Raw genomic sequence first — 22,509 nt, 5'->3', positions numbered from 1 at the left:
CTCCCAGAAGACGCCATGTCCAGTAATCCTCCGTGTCGCAGGGCGCAAAGCTCATGACTGAGACCTCAACCTGGACAGAAGGCAAGAGTCCCTGGGAGGGGCCAGGGCGTGTGGGAGGAGCTAGGGCACGTGGGAGGGGCCAGGTCATGTGGGAGGGACCATCGCTTGTGGGAGGAGCCAGGATGTGTGGGAGGAGCTAGGGCACGTGGGAGGAGCTAGGACATATGGGAGGGGCCATGTGGGTGGGAGGGGCCAGGACGTGTGGGAGGAGCCCGCCCCCTGAATGTCTAGAGCCCAGCAGGAAGAATTGTTCACAGCAGCCGGCTGGTGGGCAGCCCCTCCCCTCGACTTCCCTCAGTGTGTGCACCTGGCTCCCCAACTCTGCACATACCGGATGGAAATCTTTTCTTTTTCACAAATAAATTCTTTTTGGTGACAATACCGAGTTGATTTTTGTAGGATGGTGAACAATAGGTTTTTGGAAACTGTGACTTTAAGCAAAACGACATATAACGAAACCAATTTTACCCTAGGTTAGTTTGTATAAATAAGAGTTAAGTTCCAAGCTGCCTGGCCTGGTTCAGTGGTTAGAGCGTCGGCCTGCACACCAAAGAGTTGTGGGTTCGATTCCTGGCCAAGGGCACATACTTTGTTTGGGGGTTTGCTCCCCACCTTGGGGCGTGTGCAGGAGGCAACCAGTCGATGTTTCTCTCTCTCTCTCTCTCCACTCCCTCCTTCCCTCCCTCCCTTCCTTCCACTGTGTCTGAAAAAGCAATGTAAAAAATATCCTCAGGTAAGGATTAACAACAACAACAAAGTTAAGTTCCTGCAGCATATTTCTAGTCAGAAAAATACCAAATTTCTAAATAAAGACTCAAAACACTTCTAACACTAAACATTGAGATAAATATGAGCTGCAATACATTTAAGAAAGATTAAGGAAGACAAAGATCACTGTTTTCCAACCAGCTTATTCTAGTTCAGGGTCACAAGCGGCCAGTCCTCCCGCGAAGGGCGCAAGGCTCCTGGGACCCCACCCAGGCAGGATGCCCTTCCACTGCAGGGGCACCCGCACCCGCACCCACACCCACACCCACCCCGACTGGGACAATACGGACATGCCATTCAACTCACAAGGTAATCTGTGCACTTCGTTGAGATGCGGGAACACACACACACACACACACATACACACGCACACGGAACACGTGTCAATTCCAGAAAGTGGTCCCAGCTGGGAAACGACTTTTTTCTCATCAACGTTATAATTAAAGAAGAGGTTATCGGAGGACCAGCTGTACATTTTAAAAAACTGATTTCAGAGAGGAAGGGAGAGAGACAGACAGACAGAAACATCAATGATGAGAGAGAATCATGGATCGGCTGCCTCCTGAACGCCCCCCATGGGCCTGTGCCCTGACCGGGAATGGAACCGGGACCTCCCGGTTCATAGGTCGGCGCTCAGCCACTGAGCCCGCCGGCGGGGCCAGCTGCACATCCTTACCTGTTGGGGCCTATAATCGAGGACTCTCAGTTGGAGCCCAATGGACAATTCTCCCGGTAATGGCCATCAGCTGGTCCTGGGTGAGAGCGCCCCCTTCTGGCCGGCCGCCTCCGTTTGGTGAGGTTTCCTTATTCATTTTCACAGGGACCGACGCCAGGTCACACAGCACTGAGCAACGAAGACGGCCCGGAGCTAAGAGCGCTTCCGTCCTCCACCACCGCCGGCGCCCAGCCTGTCCTTCCTACGGGCGGGCCGACCCTGTGCACTCCGCGCTCGCTCCCCACCACGCCCCTGCGGGTGGGGAGGGCACAGGCTCGCCGCCGGCTTGGCTGATGCAAGGCTCCGCCCAGCTCGGCTCCGAAGAGGCAAAGGGGCAGAAGCAGGATGCAGCTCACGGCCCGGACGAGGAGGGGCACCCGCCCAGGGCAGCGGCCAGCAGCGATTCGGCCGGAGGAACCTTTTGAAAGACCGCACATATGCTCGGGCATCATCATGGGCAAAACTCGGACCCTGAAAAAGAAATAGGCGTGGAGCCACGGAAAATCACCGGGGAAAGGAAAGGGATGCTGAGAAGCGAGCGTGGAGAGGGCAGCTCCCTGCGGACTTCTTTCTGCTCCAAGAACAAGACACGTCCCTGGAGCAGGGCATGCGGGGGAGGGCGCCCCGTGCGCCCCGGGTGGGTGGGCACCTCGCTAGGCTCAGCTCTGGGGACGTCTCTCTCCCTGTAGCTCCAGGAACCGACCGGCGTGCAGCTGGGGCTGTGGATCCGCGCTCAGGTCCCAAACTTGGGGTCGTCTCTGACGCCCTCTTTTCCTCCCATCAGTAGCTACATCAGAGGCCGCTCTACCCCTGCCCACGTCCGGCCCCAGATGCGGGGGGAGGGGGCCGCTGGGATAAGCCAGCACCCGCGTGCGTGGACAGCCACAGGGCCCCGGACAGGATGGGGGACAGCCCGTCTCAGGGCGGTGGGCTCGCCCTGGCTCCCGGCGGTGGGCGTGACCGACACTCGGCGGCAGGCGGGGCCGGGAAATGGGCGGGTCCTGGCACTAGGAAGTGGGCGTGACCGACACTCGGCGGCAGGCGGGGCCGGGAAATGGGCGGGTCCTGGCACTAGGAAGTGGGCGTGACCGACACTCGGCGGCAGGCGGGGCCGGGAAATGGGCGGGTCCTGGCACTAGGAAGTGGGCGTGACCGACACTCGGCGGCAGGCGGGCCCGGGAAATGGGCGGGTCCTGGGCCCCCGGGGGGCGGGTCTACGCGCTAGAAAGTGGGCGGGTCCCAGCTGTTGGCGGGGGCGGGGCTCGCAGACTAAAGTTCCGGGAGGTGGGCGTCCGGCCCCGACCCGGCGCGGAAGTGGCCCGAAGGCCGCGCGCTTCCCCGTCCAGGCCCGCAGACATGTCGTCGGGGGACGCGGGGCCCGGCGGGCGGGAGGGGGCCCCGCGCGCGGCCGCCACTCTCTGCGGCCTGTACCACGAGGCGGGGCAGCAGCTGAGGCGCCTGCAGGAGCAGCTGGCCGCCCGAGACGCCCTCATTGAGCGCCTCCGCGCCCGCCTGGCCGCGCTGGAGGGGGACGCGGCGCCGTCGCTCGTGGACGCGCTGCTGGAGCAGGTGGCGCGCTTCCGGGAGCAGCTGCGGCAGCGGGAGGGCGGCGCCGGCGCCGTGGAGGCCGCGCTGCGCCAGGTGCGCCCGCCGGCCGGGGCTGGGCGCGGGTGCGGGTGCGGGTGCGTGATGGGCGCCGGGCCCATCGAGGCCTCAGGGGCGTGTCTGCGCCCTTGGGAGTTACCGGGAATCGTGGGTGGGCGGGTTGTTCAGGACGCGGTGCTGAGTTTCCTACCTGACGGCCACCTGCCGCCGGGCGCACTGCCCGTGCCATGGCGAGCCCCTCTCCTTTCCCGTCCACCCTCCCGCCTCCATCCTTTGATCTCTGCTCCGAGACTGCTTGTGTTGGCCTTTATTTCGTCCTTTACCTCCGCAGGTAGATGAGGTCTAGGGCACTTGTCTTCCTGCCTGGCGCGGCATTCCCCGCGGGGGATTTGATGGGCACTGAAATGCAGACAGGGCCGGCCGGGGTGGCTCAGTGGTTGAGCGTGGGGTCAGGGCACATGCCCGGTTGCTGCTGGATCCCCGGTGTGGGGCCTGCAGGAGGGAGCAGATCAGTGATTCTCTCTGATCACTGATGTTTCTCTCTTTCTCCCTCTCCTTTCCTCTATGAAAGCAATAGAAAAATATTTTTAAAAATGCAGAAAGGATCAAGAAAGGCTGATTTCTGTCTTTATGAAGCTCATGTCCTCATTGAGTGAATAGACATTGTAGAAATAACCTATTGCCTGTCGAAAATATTATGTGTAGCATATTGTCTTACGTTGTGAACACACGGTTTAACATATCGAGTACACGGCTTCATCTCCTGCACATAGTGGGCACGCAGATGTGAATGTTACTGACCACTGCTACTCAGGTGTTTATTGGGCCTTTTCCGCCGAGAATCCTTTCTGTGGAAGTAGAGTGTGTGTGGACACCTGGGGATGGTTCTTCCCTTTCTCCCAGCACTGAGTGTAGGCTGTCATCTCCCGGGGTGTGTAGCACCGAGTTGTGCCAGGCCCGGTAGGAGCGCTTAGCCAGTATAACTGGCGTGGAGAGTGTGTGGAGCATGACACAGGAGGTGGCTGTAAGGTCAGATGGGGCAAAGTGTGACGCCTTTGCTGCCGTGCGAAGTGGGTCATTGCACGCTGTTTCACAGGAGGCTAGGCAGTGCAGAGACGATCGAGACCCACTTCCTGCCCTTTAAATTAATTGCAGGTCATACATGCACATAAGTGGTCACTCCTTGAAGCAAGTTGTGAAAGGGATGGAGGGAGGTGCCGTGGGGCAGTACTGAGTGTAGGGTAAGCATGGAACTAGGCCAACTTAAGTTTCCAGCCCAGAACACTGGTATTGTAATGTAAACTGCTTTTTTTCCCTTTAGACATAATTGATATGTTAATTTCAGGTATACAACATGATTTGATATTTGTATATATTGTGAGATGTTCACATTCAATCTAATTCATTCATTGACCAATTTTCATAAGTTTAACCATCCTTGCATTCTAGGAAAAGAACCCCACTTAGTCATGGTGTGTAAGCCTTTTAATATGTTGCTGAATTTGGTTTGCTAGTATTTTGGTGAGAATTTTTTGCTGAGAGTTCATAAGGGGCATTGGGCTGTAGGTTTTGTGTAGTGTCTTTGTCTTGGTATCAGGGTAATACTGGCATCAGAAATATAGGAAGTATTCCCCCTCCTTCGGTTTTTTTTGGGAAACTTGAGAATTGGTATTAATTCTTAAATGTTTGGTAGAATTCACCTGTGAAGCTATCAGATCCGGGCCTTTTTTAATTAAAACTTTATTGATTGGTTTTAGAGAAACATTGATTTTGTTGTTCCACTTCTGCATTTATTGGCTGCTTCCCATATGGGCCCTGACAAGGGATGGAACCACACCTGGCATATTGTGACGACACTCTAACCTGTCAGCTGCCAGGCCAGCGCCTTCACTGACATTTGAAAGCTGATTTTTAAGACAAAAAATAAGGCTGGCAAGTCCTTCAGGGTCAACCAAACGTGCCCTGCGGATGGCCGTTGCCTGTGGTTTGTGTGCTGTGAGCAGGTGGAGGACGGCCCAGGTCCTGCTCTCTGTATTGCCCAGTCGGAACCAGGCATTTGCCTCCACGTGGGGCTGGGCCAGTGCCAGGCCTGGGGCACGTGGACAGAGTGCCCTTGGGGAGCTCTGCGAGCGGCCCCCCACCGCACACGCCCCACCCCTGGCCCAGGGATGAGCTGCTCCTTGTTCGTAGAGATGTCGTTTCGCGCCGTTCCATTTGACCAGTGAGGAAGGGGGCTTAGAGGTCAGGTCTTGCCCGGGTCCTCCAGCCCGAGGCAGGGTGTGAGGGAGCTGCGGCTGATGGAGGCGGTGAGGCTGGGCGGCCAGCACCGCCGCCTCCTTTCCTGGTCACACCAGCAGCTGCCCTAACCCGCGCGCCTCCGCGTGCCCATGTGCAGAAGGGAGATGACAGAAGCTGCTCTTGGGTGAGTGGAGATGGTGTGGTGGGTGGAGTGAGGACTGAGATCGCTGTCGCCGCTCCTGCTCACGCTGTGGCATGGCTGGTGGGGACTTAGTTTGCCGCATCTGTGGTTCCGCGGGAGACTGGCCTTCTGGTCTTGTGTTCGTTGTAGAATTCCCTCTGTCGCATGTTGTATGGGTTTGTGTAATGACAGCGTTTCATATACAAGCATGCAGTGACCCTGAGTAAACCAGTGTCAGACGGGGGCAAGGACAGGCCGTCTCGGTCATGCTGCTGGAACGGCAGCTTTTGATCTGAATAACTAGCATTTAATGGACATGAGCCCAGGGCGGGAAGTAGGTCCAGTGGGGGGGTGGGCGCGGTGGCGGGGGACACGGTAGCGACGCAGCAGCAGAGCCCAGGTGCCGAGGAGACCGAGGAGAACACGGCAGGTGAGGAGGCTCCTGCGAGCTGTGGGGTGAGACCTGGGCAGGCCCTGACCAGCGGGTGGGCCTTCAGAAAGGGGTCCGTTATTGCCCTGGTTAGAGTGCCGTCCCCGTCGGCCAAGGTTGGGGGCTCAGTCCCTGGGCAGGGCACACAAGTGTCAACCAGTGAATGCATACATGAGAATAAGTGGAACAACAGATCAATGTTTCTCTCCCTTCCTCTCGCTCTCAAAAAAAGTTCAATTAAAAAAAAGTGGTCGGTTTTTAAAGGAAACACACACGTTCAAGGCCAAGCAGCAGGCGGGTGTGTGTTTGGGCTCAGCACCACGGGAACAGCAGCAGCTAGAGCAGCCGTGGGCAAACTATGGCCCGCGGGCCGGATCCGGCCCATTTGAAATGAATAAAACTATTGAAAAAAAGACCGTACCCTTTTATGTAATGATGTTTACTTTGAATTTATATTAGTTCACACAAACACTCCATCCATGCTTTTGTTCCGGCCCTCCGGTCCAGTTTAAGAACCCATTGTGGCCCTCGAGTCAAAAAGTTTGCCCACCCCTGAGTTAGAGCCTGGTTCCACCTGGCTTCCTCCTCCTGCTTCTCATGTGGTGCGGCTACCACGGGGCCTGCACGGCCCCCACTGGCGGCACATAGTGGGGTGGGGGTGGGGGGCCCACAGGCCGTGGGCAGAGGCCCCCCGCTCCGTGGCCTCCCAGCCCTGGGGGCCCAGGCCGCCGGGAGGAGGTGCTGATGCCCGCTGCCCCCCCCCCCCGCCAGGGGCTTCTTCCTGGGTGAAAGTGAAAGTCGGGGTCTGGCCAGGAGCCCCGTGAAGCGTCCGTTCTCAGGCTGTCACCGTCGCTGCCAGCCCCGCCAACGCTCCTGTCCTTGGGGGGCTCGCTTCCCCTGCCAGGGTCTGATGGCCTCACCCCCTCCTGCACCTCCCGCCTGCCTGCCCCTCCCCCGAGGCCTCTGCGAGAGCCAGGTGGCCACGCTAACTTAAGTTCTCCTTCCCTCTTCCTTCGTTTCTAGAGCAAAGTCCGAGGGAAGTGGGAAAAGAGGACTCTCAGAAATCCCCTGCGAGGGCAAGGTTTCCAGAACGTTCGCTGGGCACGGGCCAGAGCGTGCCGTCATGTGCTGGGCTGACCCGTGGAGGCGTTTGCATGGGGTGGGGTGGGGTCCCGAGTTCCACCCATTAGTGCTGAACCCCAATCCTAAAGCCACCGCGGCCGTGCGACTGTGGGCACTTACCCGGGTGTTTGCACGAGGACAGGAGGCAGCACATGGCGGCGGAGGTGGGGGCTGTGAACTGGAACCCCAAGTTCAAAAGCACGAGGCGGGCGGAGAAAGGCGGTTCCGGAGGGAAGGCGAGGTTGGTAGGAGCACGTGTTCCCGGTGCCTGGAGAGGTTCTGGAGAGAAGTGCCCAGAGGGAATGGCTCCTCTCTGAGCGCAGCTGGTGGAGGGGCTGGTGGGAACAGGAATGTCGGTTTCCAGTTTAGGCCCCTCTGGATGTTGATGTTTTTGTAAAAGAGAAGGTTCTAGGTTCCTGGTGTCTGGTACCAGCAGGCCACACCCCTCCCTCCGCTTCCTCCCAGCTCATCTTCCAGGCTGTTTGCGGGGACGTGGGGCGGCCGGGCGCTCCGGGGCCTCCTCAGGGGGTTCCTTGAAAACGGGGACGCCCAGGCTGAGGCCGCGGAGAAAGCAAAGTGCAATTGTAGGACTTTTTAAAAACGAAGCCGTTTCCTGTGACAGCGCCTCGCTGGGTGCTTCACGCAGCCGAGATGTCACCCTTCGCCGCACCCAGGTGGGCAGGGCAGGCGCCCCGGGGCTCCGGGGTCCTTCTTGGCCTCCCGCTCCTGGTGGCAGTGCCCGCCTGGTGTTCTGCCTTGGAGATGCCACTCCCGTCTCCGCCTCCACGTGGCCTTCCGTGTGTGCACATCTCCCTCTGCTCACAGGGACACTGGTCATTTGATGGGGTCCCTTCTAGTCCAGTCTGACTCCATCCTAACTGTTCACTTCTGCCAAGATCCTGCTTCTGGGTCAGGTCGCCTCCCAAGTGCGGGCGGGGCCGTGGTGGCGTCTGCCCTCCAGTCAGTGCGCACGGCAGGGTCCCTCGCTGCTGAGAACGGACACGGGGGCCTTGCTGGTGAGGATGGGTCTAGACGAGGCTCCGATGGCCGCGAGCTGTGCGTCTGGAAGCTGACTGCGCGTGTGCCTGTTGCCTAGCGACGGGGACCAGGCTGTTTCTTGCCGTAGACACCGGTCTCTGACGTGCTTTTCCTGAAGTAAATCCGCTTCTCAATCTTCCCAGGAAATTGAGAGGCTGTCGGAGCAGCTAGAGGAGAAGGAGAAGGAGACGCAGCAGCTGCGGAGCCAGCCAGGGCCGGGGCCGGAGCGCGAGAAGGAGGTGGCCCTGCTGCGGCGGCGGGTGGCGGAGAAGGAGCGGGCGCGGGCCGCCAGCGACACCCTGTGCCGCTCCTTGGCCGACGAGACCCGCCAGCTGCGGAGGACTCTGGCGGCCACGGCCCACATGTGCCAGCACCTGGCCCAGTGTCTGGAGGCACGACAGGGGGCCGCGGGGGAGCAGAGGCCTGAGGTAGGCGTGGGGGGTGGGTGAGGGGCGCGGGGGGGGGGGGGGGCGTGGGGGGCACGGTGTGGTGAGGCGCGGGCAGCCGGCCCCGCGCGCAGACCCAGCCGCTTCTGCTGGGCAGAGCCCGCCCTCAGGGCTTCCTTCTAAAATGATGGGACAAAAAAAAAGGAAAAGAAAAAAAAAGAATAAAAAGGGGAAAAAATTAAAAAAGAAAAGTAAGTAAAATGAAATAAACAACGGGACATGCAGAGGTGACAGGAAAGCTGGGCTCACAGGGCCGCCCACCCGGCCTGCAGGGCCCAGGCGCGGGGACACGGGGACACGGGGACACGGGGACACGGGGCAGGGCTCCCCGGCCGCCTGTGCAGAGGACTGAGCGCAGCCTCGAGTGGCCCTGCGTCTGAGCCCGCGGAGCGGCCGCCATCTCTGAAGCTGGCCTCTGGCTCCAGCGCCCTCATCAGGAAGTGAGGATGGAGCCGGGGCGGCGCAGGTGGCCCCCGACGGGGAGCTGGGCTGGGGGAGGGGGCAGTGAGGCCACAGCGTCAGGAATCTCCTCAGATGGAGCCACAGGGGCTCCTGAGGGGTGTCGGGAGCAGAGGGAATGAGGGGGCCATGGGCTGAGGCGACCTCCCTGCTCCTTCCGGCCCGGCCCGCGGTGCGGGGAGGCTGGGCCCGGGAGGGCCTCTCGCTGGGCTCCTGCAGGCGGCTCCGCAAGGCGCTCCGCTTGCCCTGGGCCGGCGGCCCCTCTGCGCTCAGCTTCCCGGGAGACTCCGCCCGAGAACCGGCGCAGCTGGGTGGGCTCCCCCCAAAGGGCACCTCAGCGCCACGTGTGCCAGAGACCGAAGGAGAGGGCCCCTGGGAGGAGGCGTGTTCTCGTCCGGTTGGAGTCCCTGTCCTTTCCCTGTGGAGATCCACAGTGGCCAGGCATGGTGGTCGGCTGGGCCGGCGTGGGCGGGCGTGGGCCGGCCGGGCCTGCCCCGCAGCCTCAGTCAGCATCACTTCCCAGCCCCGGGCTCGGCTGAGTCATGGGGCTTCCCCCGGTGAGTGAGGCCAGCACTTCCTGTGGTTCGGGGATTCTCCAGAACCTGTCAGCAGGGCCCGCTGTGCTGTCAGAGGCAGGCTCTCCCTGAGAGTCTCCAGCTAGATCTGCCCCCTGTGAGGGCTGCTCTGGGATGTGGCTTTGGGTGCGACACCCCTGAGCCGGCGTGAAATTGACCCTGAGTGTCTGGAGACCATGGGGTTGAGGGCTTGGAAGGGGTGAGCACAGGCCACGGCCAGGCCTGCCCTGTAGCTCCGTGGCCCCTGCGGAGTGTGCTCGGTGGACAGTGGGCTCAGCCTCCTGCCCTGCTGACCTGTGATGGTGGCAGGTGGGGTGTGGCCTGGCCCCAGAGCGGGGTGGGCCTGGGGCACCTGTGACCGCAGCCCCTGGGTCTGGGTCCTTCCCCTCTGCTGCACGTGACCGACATGCCTGGTGACCGAGTCCTCTGTGTGCAGCCGGAACATGCAGGCAGGGACGCCTCTGTCCAGGCTGCTGTTGAGAAGCTCCAGGAGGAAAACCGGCTGTTGAAACAGAAGGTGACTCACGTGAGTGTCTGCTGTTCCCTCGGGGAGAGCTCGGCAGGCCCTGCCCTCGGGCCACTGGCTTACACAGTGTTTTCCCTAAAAGGAGGACAGAACGGCCCGTGGCTCCCACGCCCGCCAGTTCCCGTGTCCTTAGAGGGGGCAGGGGTCACCGTCCAGACGGCTCCCGAGGCCGGAAACGTCCACTTGTGTTTAAGGCGCTGCTTGTGCGGAGCGAGGAGCGGCCCCTCCATTCCCGGGGACCCTCCCTCTGCTCCTCGCCCCTCAGTAGCTTCCCGCTCAGTGGGCAGGAGAGCGGCCCTGCCAGCCGCTCACTGCACTCGCCCGCAGGTGGAAGACCTCAACGCCAAGTGGCAGCGCTACGATGCCAGCAGGGATGAGTATGTGCGGGGGCTGCGGGCCCAGCTGCGGGGGCTGCAGGCTCCCCAGCCCGAGGCGGAGCTGATGAGGAAGGAGATTGCCAGGCTCAACCGGCAGCTGGAGGAGAGAATCAGCGAGTGTGCGGGGGCCGCGAGGGAGCTGGCGGCGGCGCGGGAGCGGGCGCAGATGCTGGAGCAGCAGGTAGGAGGGGCAGGACAGGCGAGTCCCTCCCTGTGCAGCCTGGTGATGGCTGAGGGCCTGCTCTCTTCAGGTCCTCGCCTACAAGGACGACTTCACGTCGGAGAGGGCGGATCGGGAGCGGGCACAGAGCAGGATCCAGGAGCTGGAGGATGAGGTGGCGGCCCTGCGCCAGGCACGCAGACAGGTGGGTGTGATGGCCGGCCCGTGAGCGCTCAGGCCTCTCTCCTTCCCATGAACGCCAAGTCCTCTGTCTGCTCAGACCCATTTCCCGCTCTGGCAGAGCCATCCCTGGCACCTGGCACGAGCGCGGTGGTGGAGACAAGCCTCCTGTGGTCCTGTCTGCGGAGGAGGTTGGCATGGGGTGTGACAGCAGTGGCCGCCCCAGGGTTGTCTGCCTCCGGTGCTCACTGCCATGCACCCGGGGAGACGCCCGTGCCCAGGAAGGAGACCTGTGGCCCCAGGTGCTGCTTGGCCTCCGCTCTTACTCCTGCCACCGCTTCTCTTCTGGGCTCTGGGCCAAGCAGGAAGCAGGGCGAGGATGGATGAGCCGAGACCAGCATGGTGGCCCCGGGCACAGCCATTACATCCTCTGCCTTTTCTCCAGGACCCCCAAGAGCCAGGCTCCTGCCGGATCCACACAGGGAGCAGAGCACCCAAGCGCGCAGAGACCAATGCTTCTGAGTTGGTGGTGCCTGGTGGCCAGAGGCCTGTGTCTGCACCCCAGGGCCTGGCCCCCCCTACAGAGGGCGGGTGCCCCGGAGCTGCCCGGAGAGGCCAGGGGGAGCTGCAGTGTCCACACTGCCTGCAGTGCTTCAACGACGAGCAGGGCGAGGAGCTCTTCAGACACGTGGCCGAGTGCTGCCTGTGAGCCAGGCGGAGGACAGGCCGGTGCTCTCGGCTTGCGAGATGCGGGTGGAGGGTGCTCTGGCCTTCACTTTGGTCCCCCTCGGGCTGTGGAACAGAAGCTGGGCTTTGGGTCCTCAAGCTGTCAGGCTGGGGCCGGAGTAGGAGCTCACAGGCCAAGGTGACAGTCCCGCCCCCACCTGCACCTGGGACGCTGCATCTCGTGGGAATAGGAGGCTGCCTGAGGGAACCACACGTTGGGTCCCAGGGTGGAAGGGCACCCCAGGTTTGGAGGGCCGAGCACTGCGGCCTCGGCAGGGCCATGGAGTACACTGTGTTGCTTAGTGTCTGTCACACGTCCAGAGGTGAGAGCCGTGTGCTTTGTAGCCACTTATTTTTATAATAAACACGTTTGCTGCAGTGGCTGCTGAGGCTGCAGGGCGGGGCCTGGGGCGAGGGGCCCAGCAGCACTTCACCTGGGCAGGAGCCAGATCAGCGGATGAGAAGCCTGCCTCCTGCTTGCCACCTCCTGGGGGACACCCTCTTCCCACTTCCCTTGAGGCAGGGACAGCGGCTGGGACAGCTGACTTCCATCAGGGCTTCTGTTCATCACATGCACAGGGGCGCGTGGCCCCACCTCTCCTTCTTCTCTCTTGGCTCCGCTCTGGCAGTTCCCACTCCGATGCCGGCGCGCTCTCGCCTGTGGGTCTGTCCAGGGTGCTTCTCATATCTTTACAAGCTTCACTGGCATCTTTTTTGTATCTTCCACTCCTCCCTCCGCCTCCTGCTTTCTGGCGATTCCCCTGAGACACAGAACTTGATTCCACCCACGCAGGCGAGCAGGTCCGAGGGGATGCTGCAGGTCTCCAGGGCTGGGTGCAGCCCCTCCTGCCTGGAACGCTGCCCCACAATTCCAGCCCCTCGGCCTCCCCAGATGCCAGTCTCTGCTTCTTCCACAGGCAGCCCCGCTGGGCTCTGTGTACTTCCTCTCTCAGTGCTGGGCCTGGAACGGCCCCATATGGACCCTCAAAAGACCCCAAATAGCCAAAGAACTCGTGAGAAACAACCAATTGGGAGATGCCATGCTCTCTGATATCAAACTGTACTGCAAGGCTACGGTAACCAAAGCAGATCGGCACCAGCACCAAACATCCGGGCCAGTGGAACAGCCAGCCAGGTAAATCCTCGCTCAGGTGCGGTTACTTTCTGACACGGGCGAGAACATATAGTGGCGGAAAGCCAATGCATAAAGTAAATGGAAAAACTGGACCGATACATGCAAAAAAATGAAACTTTCTTACATCATATACAGAATAAGCAAGTGTAGCAGCTGAAATCATAAACTCCAAGAGCAGCGATTTTTAACCAGTGCGCCACAGAATTTTTAAAACGCAATACCTGACCTCTTCCCCTTAGATTGTCAAGTAAAAAAAGGACACAGCCAACACAATAGCCGTCTGGTGAATGAACCAAAATGATACCTATTTTTTTTGTCAGATGGGCAAAAAAACACATTCTTTTACTTTAGTAATTCGTTTGTGTGCCCTGAGAGGAGAAAGGAGGGACCGCTGGCTCACAAACAGGCACTGAGTTTTCTATGCTGCTCCTGGCGATATCTTTCTGGATATGTCTCCTCAGGGGAAGGCTAAAGAAGTAAACAAATGGAACTTCATCCAACCACAAAGTTTTGCACAGGGAAAAAACCAACAAAACAAAAAATCCAAACAAACGAGAGAAGACATTTGCCAATGATACAGCCAATAAGGGGTTAGCACCCAAAATGTATAAAGAACTCATACAACTTAACACCAAAAAATCCACACCAATCCAATGAAAAATGGGCAAAGGAACTGAACAGACACTTCTCCGAAGAGGATGAATAGCCAAGAGACGTATGAAAAAATGTTCAACATCACTATCACCAAAGAGATGCAAATTAAAACAATGGGGTGCCACCTCACACCTGCCAGATGGCTGCCATCAATACATCAATCCTTTCGCCGCTGTGGCAGCAGCCACGAGGATGCTCAGGCTTCAGAAGAGGCTTGCCTCCAGTGTCCTCCGCTGTGGCAAAAAGAAGGTCTGGTTGGACCCCATGAGACCCATGAAATCGCCAACGCCAACTCCTGGCAGCAGATTTGGAAGCTGATCAAAGATAGGCTGATCATCCGGAAGCCTGTGACTGTCCATTCCCGCAGGAAGGGCAGGCATATGGGCATAGGTAAGCGAAAGGGTACCGCCGATGCTCGAATGCCTGAGAGAGTGACCTGGGGCGTGCAGGAGGCAGCCAATAATTCTCATCACTGATGTTTCTATCCCTCACTGAAATCAATAAAAATATATTTTAAAAAATTAAAAATGGAATTGCCTTATGACCCAGCAATTCCACTTCTGGGTATTTGAAGAAAACAAAAAACCTAATTAAAAAAGATAAACATACCCCATGTTTGGTGCCTGGGAAGCCCATTTTCATTGCAGCTTTATCCACAATAATCAAGAAGTGGAGTAAGCCTGGTCCATGGACAGACACGGAGAGATGTGGGACATACATGCGATGGGGCCCTACGTGTGCATAAAAGGAATGGAAGGTCACCATCTGCAGCAACACGGCTGGACCGAGGGCACTCGGTGAAATACACTGAGGGGCCAGATTATTATGACCACCTGACCTTTGTAGGCAAATTAGCTATAATTTCACACTGAAGTTGCTAGAGGGCCAGACCATTATAAATAGGGAAGCAGGTTGTTTACCATGACAGAAATGATTTTTTTGTGAAGATGTGGGTAAACAACACGATTTAACAGCCTTTGAACGTGGGATATATTTGAACGTGAGTGGCCAGATTATTATGACCACCCCATCAGTACTTCGATGGGCCACCTTTTGCCTCCAATACTGCGGCGATTCTTCTTGGCATTGACTCCACAAGAGGTTGAAAGGTGATGCGAGGAATCGGACACCATGCCTGATGAATAGCGCTGTCCAGTTCTGTGAGATTTGATGGTTGTGGAACCAGCTGCCTCATGCCTCTTTTAACTTCGTTCCACAAATGCTCAATTGGATTGAGATCTGGTGATGGTGGGGGCCACCTAAGCAAGGTAAAGTCTCCCTCGTGTTCTTGAAACCACTCCTGCACAATACGAGCACCGTGGCATGGCGCATTGTCTTGTTGGAAGAAGCCGTCTCCATTTGGATACGCCATCAACATGATAGGATGAACCTGATCAGCAACGATACTTAGATACGTTGTGCTATTCAGACGTTGTTCCACACGAATTAAAGGGCCCAAGTCATGCCAGGAAAACATGCCCCAAACCATAACACTGCCCCACCAGCTTGAAGGGCTGTACTCATGCATGTGGGCTGCATGCTTTCATGCTGTTTCCGCCCAATTCTCACTCTGCCATCTGCATGATGCAACTGGAAATGTGATTCATCGGACCACATGACTTTTTTCCAATGCTCGACCGTCCAATCCTTGTGTTCCTGTGTAAATTGGAGACGTTTTATCTTGGTAACTGCAGACATCAAGGGTGTTTGAACAAGCCTTCGGCTTCCATATCCCATACGATGCAGTGTACGGCTAATTTGCCTGCAAACGTCAGGTGGTCATAATAATCTGGCCACTCAGTGTGAGGCAGAGAGGCAAGCACCATGAGCCCATGCACACGGAATCTAAAGAACACAACCAACCAACCAACCAACAAGACACAGAGAACAGACTGACGGGGGATGTACATAAAAATAATAAATTTAAAAAGTAAAATTACTAGCTGAGGAAAAGATCAAAACCTCTCCGTGTGACGGGCTCCTGGCATGGCACTTCAGGGCAGCTGGACTTCACGCGATCACGCGGCCCCGAACCAGCATTGCAGGGCACAGGCGAAGCTGCAAAACAAGAGCTGCCTCCAGGCAGGAAGCTGGGCCTCAGACCTGCTCCCACCCTCCCAGAGGGGACACTGCCCTGTGCTGCCCCTGCTCAGACACGGCCTCAGGCCCTGGCCAGTTGGCTCGGTTGGTTGGATTTGGAGCATCATCCGTTCACAAGGTTTCCGGTTGGCTGCCTGGCAGGGCACATACCCAGAGTGTGTGCAGGTTCCATCTCCAGCCCGTCGTGGGGGAAGGCAACCCATCGATGTCTCTGTCACCCCCTCCCTTCCGCTCTCTTTCAACATCAATGGGGAAATGCCCTGAGGCAAGGGTGAATAACAGCAAAGGTTCCCACGGGCACGGGATGCCAGGGTGGAGGCTGAGGCCCCCAGGTGTCCCTGCGCAGACACCAGCAGCACTGACACTTCAGGCGGCCTGTGTCCCCCCCGCAGGGTCCTCCCGGGAGCCACGCGCCACCTGAACCAGCAGCCCCGTGGCCACCCTGGCTCCTGCCTGCCCTGCTCCCTCAGCTACTGCCCACCCTCGCGCCCGGCAGCCAGTCCCAGCCTCCCTGCTCCATGCCTCGGCTACTCGTCCCCTCCCCCTCCACGCTGGCTGTGGGGCTCTGACCCTCTGTCTGCCCTCGTTCCGCAGTGGACTCGGCCTGTGTGAGGCCTACGCGACTGACCGCAGCCCCGAGGATGGCAGTACTGTCCCTCTCGGAGCTCAGGCCGGAGCCCGAGTCCCTGCCTCCTCTCCTTCCCCACCTGCACTCTGTCCCTCTGGCAGGAAGCCTTGTGGGCTCAGAACCCTCGAGGCCAGAACACTCCAGGCCGGCCCACCTCCCCTTTCCCCGGCCCGGCTCAGAGCCCGCCAGGCAGCTGCACAGAAGCAGGGCCTCGAAGGTTTTCTGGAGGTGCAGTGGGAGCCATGGAGTGATCTAGGGGAGTGGCAGCTCTACGAGCCCTTTCTGAAAACTGCCTGAGACCTCAGAAGGGACCAAGCTGGGCTTCCTTTTTTCATTTTAAATACTATTCACACTCCTGGCCTACACCCAACTTGGTATTTGCAGTTTTTTATCACAACCCCCACAAAGCTGCCTCCAAGGCCATGTGTCACCCCGGCCGATGGACCCTGCTCCTCTGCTCTGCCTCCGTCAGCCCACAGGTGTGAAGGTGATGGCTTCCCGGCACCCCTCTGGGTGGGGCCCGCCCACTGCCTCTCTAGCACTTACCACTTCCGGTTGAACTCTGTCCTGGGGCCTGGGCCCACATGGGGTGGTGGCCCAAGGCCCCTGGAGGGGGCAGCCGCCCACACACCCAGCCCCGCCCACTCCCATCACCCCCAGCAGAAAGCAAGCAGACGAGGTCTCCTACTGTACTAATGTATTCCATCTTTCAAAAAGAAAGACATGATTTTAATATTACTTAACAATATGTTAAAAAGTAGCCAGGCAGGCCTCCGTGTTAATACAGTCGTACACTCTAACAGACTGGGTGGTGAGTACTGGGTGGGTTTGCTTTTGAACTTTCTCACTCGGCAGGGGTCGGACACAAGCTGGCTACAAGTCAGGGGTCGGACACAAACAGCGCAACGTGTACACTCTGAACAGTAGATTGTGGAGATCGGAGCGTGCCTGCCCCGCCCGCCCACCCACCCATCTCGGGTGGGAGCTGAGTGAGGGCGTCACCCAGGGGGACAGATGACAGGACAGGGTGAGATGCAGGGGCCACGGAGCCACGTGGATGATGCAAACTCGTCTGTGGCCAAGGCCCAGGCCTCGGGGGCCACGGTGGCGGAAGAAGTGGCGGGAGCTACTGTCCAACCCGAGGGCACAGAGCTACGATCAGAGGCTCACAGGCGACACGCACACAAGCTAACGGGGCGGGCGGGCGGGCGGCACACCCTCGGGCTGGGTCCCAGGCGCTGTGGCCCCCCGGCAAGGCCTGGCGAGCTCCCGTGCGTCCCTCTCCGGTGATCCTCACTCAGTGGGCAGCAAAGGTGGCCTTTTTCAAGCTAAAGTTGGACCAGTTGATGGACAGTCTTTGTCGGGTCTGCCTGGCGGAATCCAAGCAGAATCTGGAAGACAAAACACCAGTCACCGGAGCTGGAGCTGCCTGGGCTCAGTGCGGCCCCCACGCCTTGCCGCCCGGCCGCACCTGGTCCCCGTCCTCAGGACGTGGCGGGCGCCCGTTTGTGTTATCCTTTCCACTTGCCCTGCAGGGAAGCTGCCACGGAGGTTCTGATGAGCCCGTCTGGGCACCCGGGGCCCCACAGCCCCGGGGAGGGGGCGCTGTGCTGCTGCCATTCTCAATGAGCGACACCGGGGATGCCAGCCTGCCCGCGCTTTGCCTCAAGTTCACAGGCGCGAGTGACTTGAAAGGAGACCTTTCACAGCCCCAGTCGCTCCCTCTGGGCCTGGGGACAGCGAGGGCCAGGAGGGCCACAGCCTCCGCTCTCCTGCTCCAATCACACACTGTGCTCAACAGCATCTGCCAAGACCACGGGTGCCACCTGCTTCCGTAACAATGGGCAAGCCTGGTACTCAGGGAAAGAAGGACATTTCCTTCACCTTTCCAGCTCGAATCTGGGTGGCAGAAATCTGAACGAACCTGAAAATGACTATATTGTTGCCACGAGTCTGGCAGATAAAATGAGTGTTTGCCGACACTCTGGTTCATTGTCCAAGCGCAGCACCTGCAGCCCACGCCCGTCCAGGGAGGGAGGCCTGTGCCGTCGCAGACCCCGGCTCTCCTCCTCGCCACAGCTGCAGACCCGCGCTGGTGAGGCACCTTTCACCTCGAGAGCTCCCCCTTCTGCCCCTGCTGTCCCCCTTGACGCTGGCAAGTCCTCTGATAGCCCGTGCCCCGCCCCACAGCAGCTAGGACGCTCACCTGCGCTGCCCCTGCCCTCAGAGAACAGCTCCGCCCCGAACCCAGGCCAGGCCCCTATGACCTGGTGGGTCCTGCTGCCGACACCCTGCTCCCCTCCCACTGTGCTCCAGACCAGTCACTTTGCCCCGATGTGCATGCCCCTGAGGCTGTGGGAGCAGACACTGGGCTCCGCCCGACGGATTCCGGGTCTGGGAGCCACCCCAGTTCCCAGGTGATGCTGTGGCCCTGACCCTTTTGGAAACCATTGCTGTAAACCAGTCTGCACACATGGGGGAGGGGAGAAGTGGACACGAGTGAGAGTAAGAGTGAGGGTGAGAGTGAGGAGGTCCGTGTGTGCCGGGCCTCACATGCAGGAAAGCTGCCGTCAGAGCTGCGGGGCCTGCGGGAGCCAGACAGCCGCTGCCGCTCACCTTTTGAAATATTCCACTTCCCTCTCCGTCTCATCCATGTCCACACTGTCCAGGTCGATATCTTTAGGCAGAAAGACATCATCTGTGAAATAAAAAGGGAAGTCGAATTATAAGCGCAGGCATCTGAACAGAGCGGAACTCTGATTTTATTAAACTGCAACAACTTCACAAACTAAAACTTGCTGGCGGCCGATCCCGAGCGGCGCCATTAACTTGGGTCTCCGTGCCGGGAGGCCAGAGGGGCCCTGAGCCCTCCACCCAGAGGCTGTCCAAGCCCTTGCTGGAGGGAGGGAGGCGGGGCAGGAAGGCCTGCGGGGAGACAGCACTGTCCCTCTGGGCCTATCACAGGAAGAGGGCAGGAGGCCGGGCCCGGCAGTGGCTCTGCTGGCGTTCGGTTTGTAGTGTAGCACCGGCCTCACCAGGAACCCCCGCCGCCCCACCCATAGGGGGGCTCTTTCACGAGGCCGTCCCGGGCCCGCCGCAGCCTGAGCCGGAGTGAGGGGACCGCGGGCTGGCCTGCCGCAGCCTGAGCCGGAGTGAGGGGACAGCAGGCCGCATGGCTCAGGCACAGCCTCAGCACCAGGCCGGTGAGGCGAGGCTCAACCCCTGCAGACCTCAGCCGGGACCATGTGCTGGAGGCTAATAAAAAGGGGCTCCCTTTCTTCCTATCACTTGACAGGAGCATGACCAAGGCGTGGCTGACGTGCAGAACAGCAGCTAACACTTGGCGATGGCGCACAGCACAGGGGGAGTGCCTCCACAACTGCGAGCTCACAGGAACCCCCTGAAAAGCTTCCCCTAAGGACCTAAGGACGCGCATGACCACAGGACCACACCCCCTCCCCGTCTGGCTCTCCCTCCCCTGCCCCACACCTCTGGCCTCCAGGGTCCCTGTGCTTTCAACCACACCTGGATCCCACACCACCAAACCCCCAGCCTACCTGGACCTCCATCCTGATCTCTGTCCCTAGAGCGCCTCCTCTGTGCATCCGCCCTCAAGCATCTGACCCCCCGCGGGCACTACCTCACCCCTTGGCTGCTGCAAGCCACCTCTTTCCTCACTCTCAAGTCAGACCTTGCGCCTGGCCAGTAAGTTCTGGCAAGTTCCTCATGAACCCCACCGCCCCACAGCGTCATTTTCATGACACTTCACCACAAGTCTCATCGCAGCCACCTGCTTCCGTGGCCAATCAAAAAGTTACAAAATAAACCAATTATGTATGCAGATCTCTAGGTAAATAAATTAGAAAATCTAGTTTAAAAGGGTAATTTACTACAGATATGCAGTTCATCAAAATTAACCTCATTAGAGACAGAAATACTAACTAGACCAATTTCCAGAGGAAAGCAAGTATTATCAAGGACTCCCCCGAAGCATGAGCCCCCGAGGCTGCACAGGAGACCCCCCCCCGCGTCCTCCAGGCCGGGCCGGGCATGCAGGCGAGTGTTCTGGACACTGACACTGACCGCAACCGACACGAGCGGGGACACAGCGGGCACAGCACTCTCATCACAGACTCCCCCAATTTACCGAGCGAGCTGCCGGCTCTGTCTCCCTTCTTCTTCCGGCTCTTCTTGCTCTTGCCACGGGGCTGTGGGGAGTCGGCCGGCACCGGCTTGCTGCTGTGCGCAGGCTCGCTGGGGCAGGCGGGCTCCGAGGGGCCTGGGCTGGCCTTCCCCTCCTTGACGTGGTTCAGCTGCTTCTTGTTGTTGTTGTTGCTGTTGGCTTTCCTGTCCTCTCGCTTCTGCTCCGCCAGGGAAGTGAGGTCGAGCACTTTCGCCTTTGGCTCAGTCTGAGGCCGGGGTCTGGGCTGGCTCTCGGAGGCTCTGGGGGGCTCCACGGGCCTCCTGCCAGCCTCGCTGCCGGCCTTCCCGGCCTGTTTTGGCTTTTGTTTGCCAGTCCCCTCCTTGTGGTGATGCATTATGTCCAGGAGAAAGGACAGCGGCTCCTGCTGCTTCCCACTGACCCCCTCGGGCAGGAGGAGCTTGGAGTCCCTGTTGTCCCCGGGCTCTGCCTCCGGCCCGGGGTCAGCCTCCGGCCCAGGCTCTGTGTGGTTGGCGTGTCTGGACGGGGAGTGCGGTGAGGTTTCTGGTTCTTCGTTCTGCTCGAGGGAGCCGTTGTGCATGTGCATAGGGTCGGGCAGGGACTCTGCTGCCGCCTGCAAAGCCCCTGCCAGCATGCTCAGCTTGGGACAGTCCTTGCTCGGCCGCTCCTTCTTCTTCTTCTTCACGGCGCGCAGCTTCTGGAGCTCCTGCAGCCGCTGCAGCTCCGCCGTGAGCCGCTCCTCCTCCTGCTCCTGCTGCCTCTGCTCCTCGCGGACATGCTCGTGCTCCCGGGCCCTGGCCTCCGCCTCCAGGCGCGCCTTCTCCTCCAGCTGCCAGGTGAAAAGAGAAGGCTGTTTGAGATATCAGTAAGCAATTGAAAAATTAACACATATGGAAAAATAAGAATTAAAAAATGAATCATATAGTAAGAATAGAAACCCTGCCTGGTCAGCGTGGCTCAGTGGTTGATCATTGTCCCATGTACCAAGAGGCCACCGGTCTGATTCCCAGTCAGGGCACATGCCCAAGTTGCGGGTTTAGTCCCCAGTAGGAGGCGTGCAGGAGGCAGCCAATCAATGTTTCTCTCTCGTCGATGTTTCTATCTTTCTCTCCCTCCCTCTCTCTCTAAAATCAATAAAGACATTTTTTAAAAAGTTAAAAAAAGCCCTAACCTGTTTGGCTCAGTGGATACAACATCGGCCTAGGGACTGAAGGGTCCCAGGTTTGATTCCGGTCAAGGGCATGTACCTTGGTTGCGGGTGCATCCCCAGTAGGGGGTGTGCAGGAGGCAACTGATCAATATTTCTAACTCTCTATCCCTCTCTGTAAAAAAATCAATAAAACATATTTTTAAAAAAGTTTAAAAAAAGAATATAAACCAAAAGGGCTATAATAAGCCAAAAGCTCTTATTAAAACACTAGAGGCCCGGTGCATGAAATTCATGCAGGGGTGGGGGGTGTACCTCAGCCCGCCTGCCCCCTCTCACCGTCTGGGAGCCCTCAGGGGCAGGAGGCGACCTGGCGATCAGGGGAAGGTGATGCCCCCATCACACCTCTGCTGCTGCCACTGCTGGCAGTGCAAGCCTCAGCCGGCCCTGGTTACCTGAGCCTTGGGCAGCCCTGGGCAGCTGGGCAGCCACCATCCTTGAGGGTGTGGCAGTCAATTAGCATATTCCCTCCTTACTGGCTGTGGGCGCTGCCATCTTTGTGATGGCGTGAGGGTCAATTAGCACTCTTTATTAGATAGGATACCTACCCCGAGTTATTTCACATATAGACTTACTTTATTTGGGGAAGGTGGTAGTTAATCCCTCATAGACACAAAAAACCAGGTGGAAGCTGCTGCCTGCCCTGCCCCCACGCCCGCTGCACATGGAGGTGACAGCCAACGGCACATGACTGTGCCCAGCACGCACCTGCCCAGGTGAAAGCTGAGGCATTTCTGTGCATCAACAGGACATGCAAACAGGTGCCCTAGGAAACAAACTCCCCTCCCAGCCTGGCACGCGGCCGGCACTCCCGAGCTGCCGTCACTAGTGTGCCAGGAGCAATGGTTTCTCCACGCCACAGGGCATTGCTGACAGCAGGTTCCTCCTGCTTATCCTACGGCGGGACGCACCTTTTCATCGAGTGAAGACTCCCTCCATAGGGACGCCTGTTCTAGCAGCACAAATGGAAACGCTCCAAAGGGGGCGCCTGTCGGATGCTCCGGCAAAAAAAAAGTG

General features: G+C 58.9%; 2 protein-coding genes across 10 annotated transcripts in view; one reads left to right on the top strand and one right to left on the bottom strand.

Annotated features, from left to right (window-relative positions):
• Positions 1-2,813: 2,813 nt before the first annotated feature.
• TNIP2 (TNFAIP3 interacting protein 2) lies at positions 2,814-20,060 on the top strand. Of its 3 annotated transcripts, none has more exons than XM_036327054.1 (6): positions 2,814-3,184; positions 8,301-8,585; positions 10,074-10,163; positions 10,491-10,721; positions 10,792-10,905; positions 19,419-20,060. In XM_036327054.1, the coding sequence occupies exons 1-6, from the start codon at positions 2,900-2,902 to the stop codon at positions 19,458-19,460; spliced, it is 1,047 nt and encodes a 348-aa protein (XP_036182947.1). In that variant the 5' UTR covers positions 2,814-2,899; the 3' UTR covers positions 19,461-20,060. The 3 variants fall into 3 exon arrangements, with proteins under 3 accessions (XP_036182947.1, XP_036182945.1, XP_036182940.1); XM_036327052.1 differs by lacking the exon at positions 19,419-20,060 and adding an exon at positions 11,326-11,987 and having other exon boundaries at positions 2,815-3,112; XM_036327047.1 differs by lacking the exon at positions 19,419-20,060 and adding an exon at positions 11,326-11,987 and having other exon boundaries at positions 2,815-3,184.
• Positions 16,806-22,509, bottom strand: part of FAM193A (family with sequence similarity 193 member A) — a 116,645-nt gene continuing 110,941 nt past the window's right edge. For 5 of the 7 annotated variants that reach the window (XM_036326997.1, XM_036327025.1, XM_036327003.1 and 2 more), the window contains one exon: positions 20,057-21,114. In XM_036326997.1, coding sequence (XP_036182890.1) covers positions 20,065-21,114 — 1,050 coding nt within the window. In that variant the 3' untranslated portion in view covers positions 20,057-20,064. Of the gene's footprint in view, positions 17,515-18,739; positions 18,822-20,056; positions 21,115-22,509 lie in introns of those variants that run through there. The other 2 variants (XM_036327011.1, XM_036327018.1) reach the window with 1 other exon arrangement.

This window comes from Myotis myotis, unplaced genomic scaffold, assembly GCF_014108235.1.
Source record: "Myotis myotis isolate mMyoMyo1 unplaced genomic scaffold, mMyoMyo1.p scaffold_m19_p_1, whole genome shotgun sequence".
Taxonomy (NCBI): Eukaryota; Metazoa; Chordata; class Mammalia; order Chiroptera; family Vespertilionidae; genus Myotis; species Myotis myotis.
Note: the sequence above shows the minus strand (reverse complement) of the source record. Positions and strands in the feature narration are given on the sequence as shown.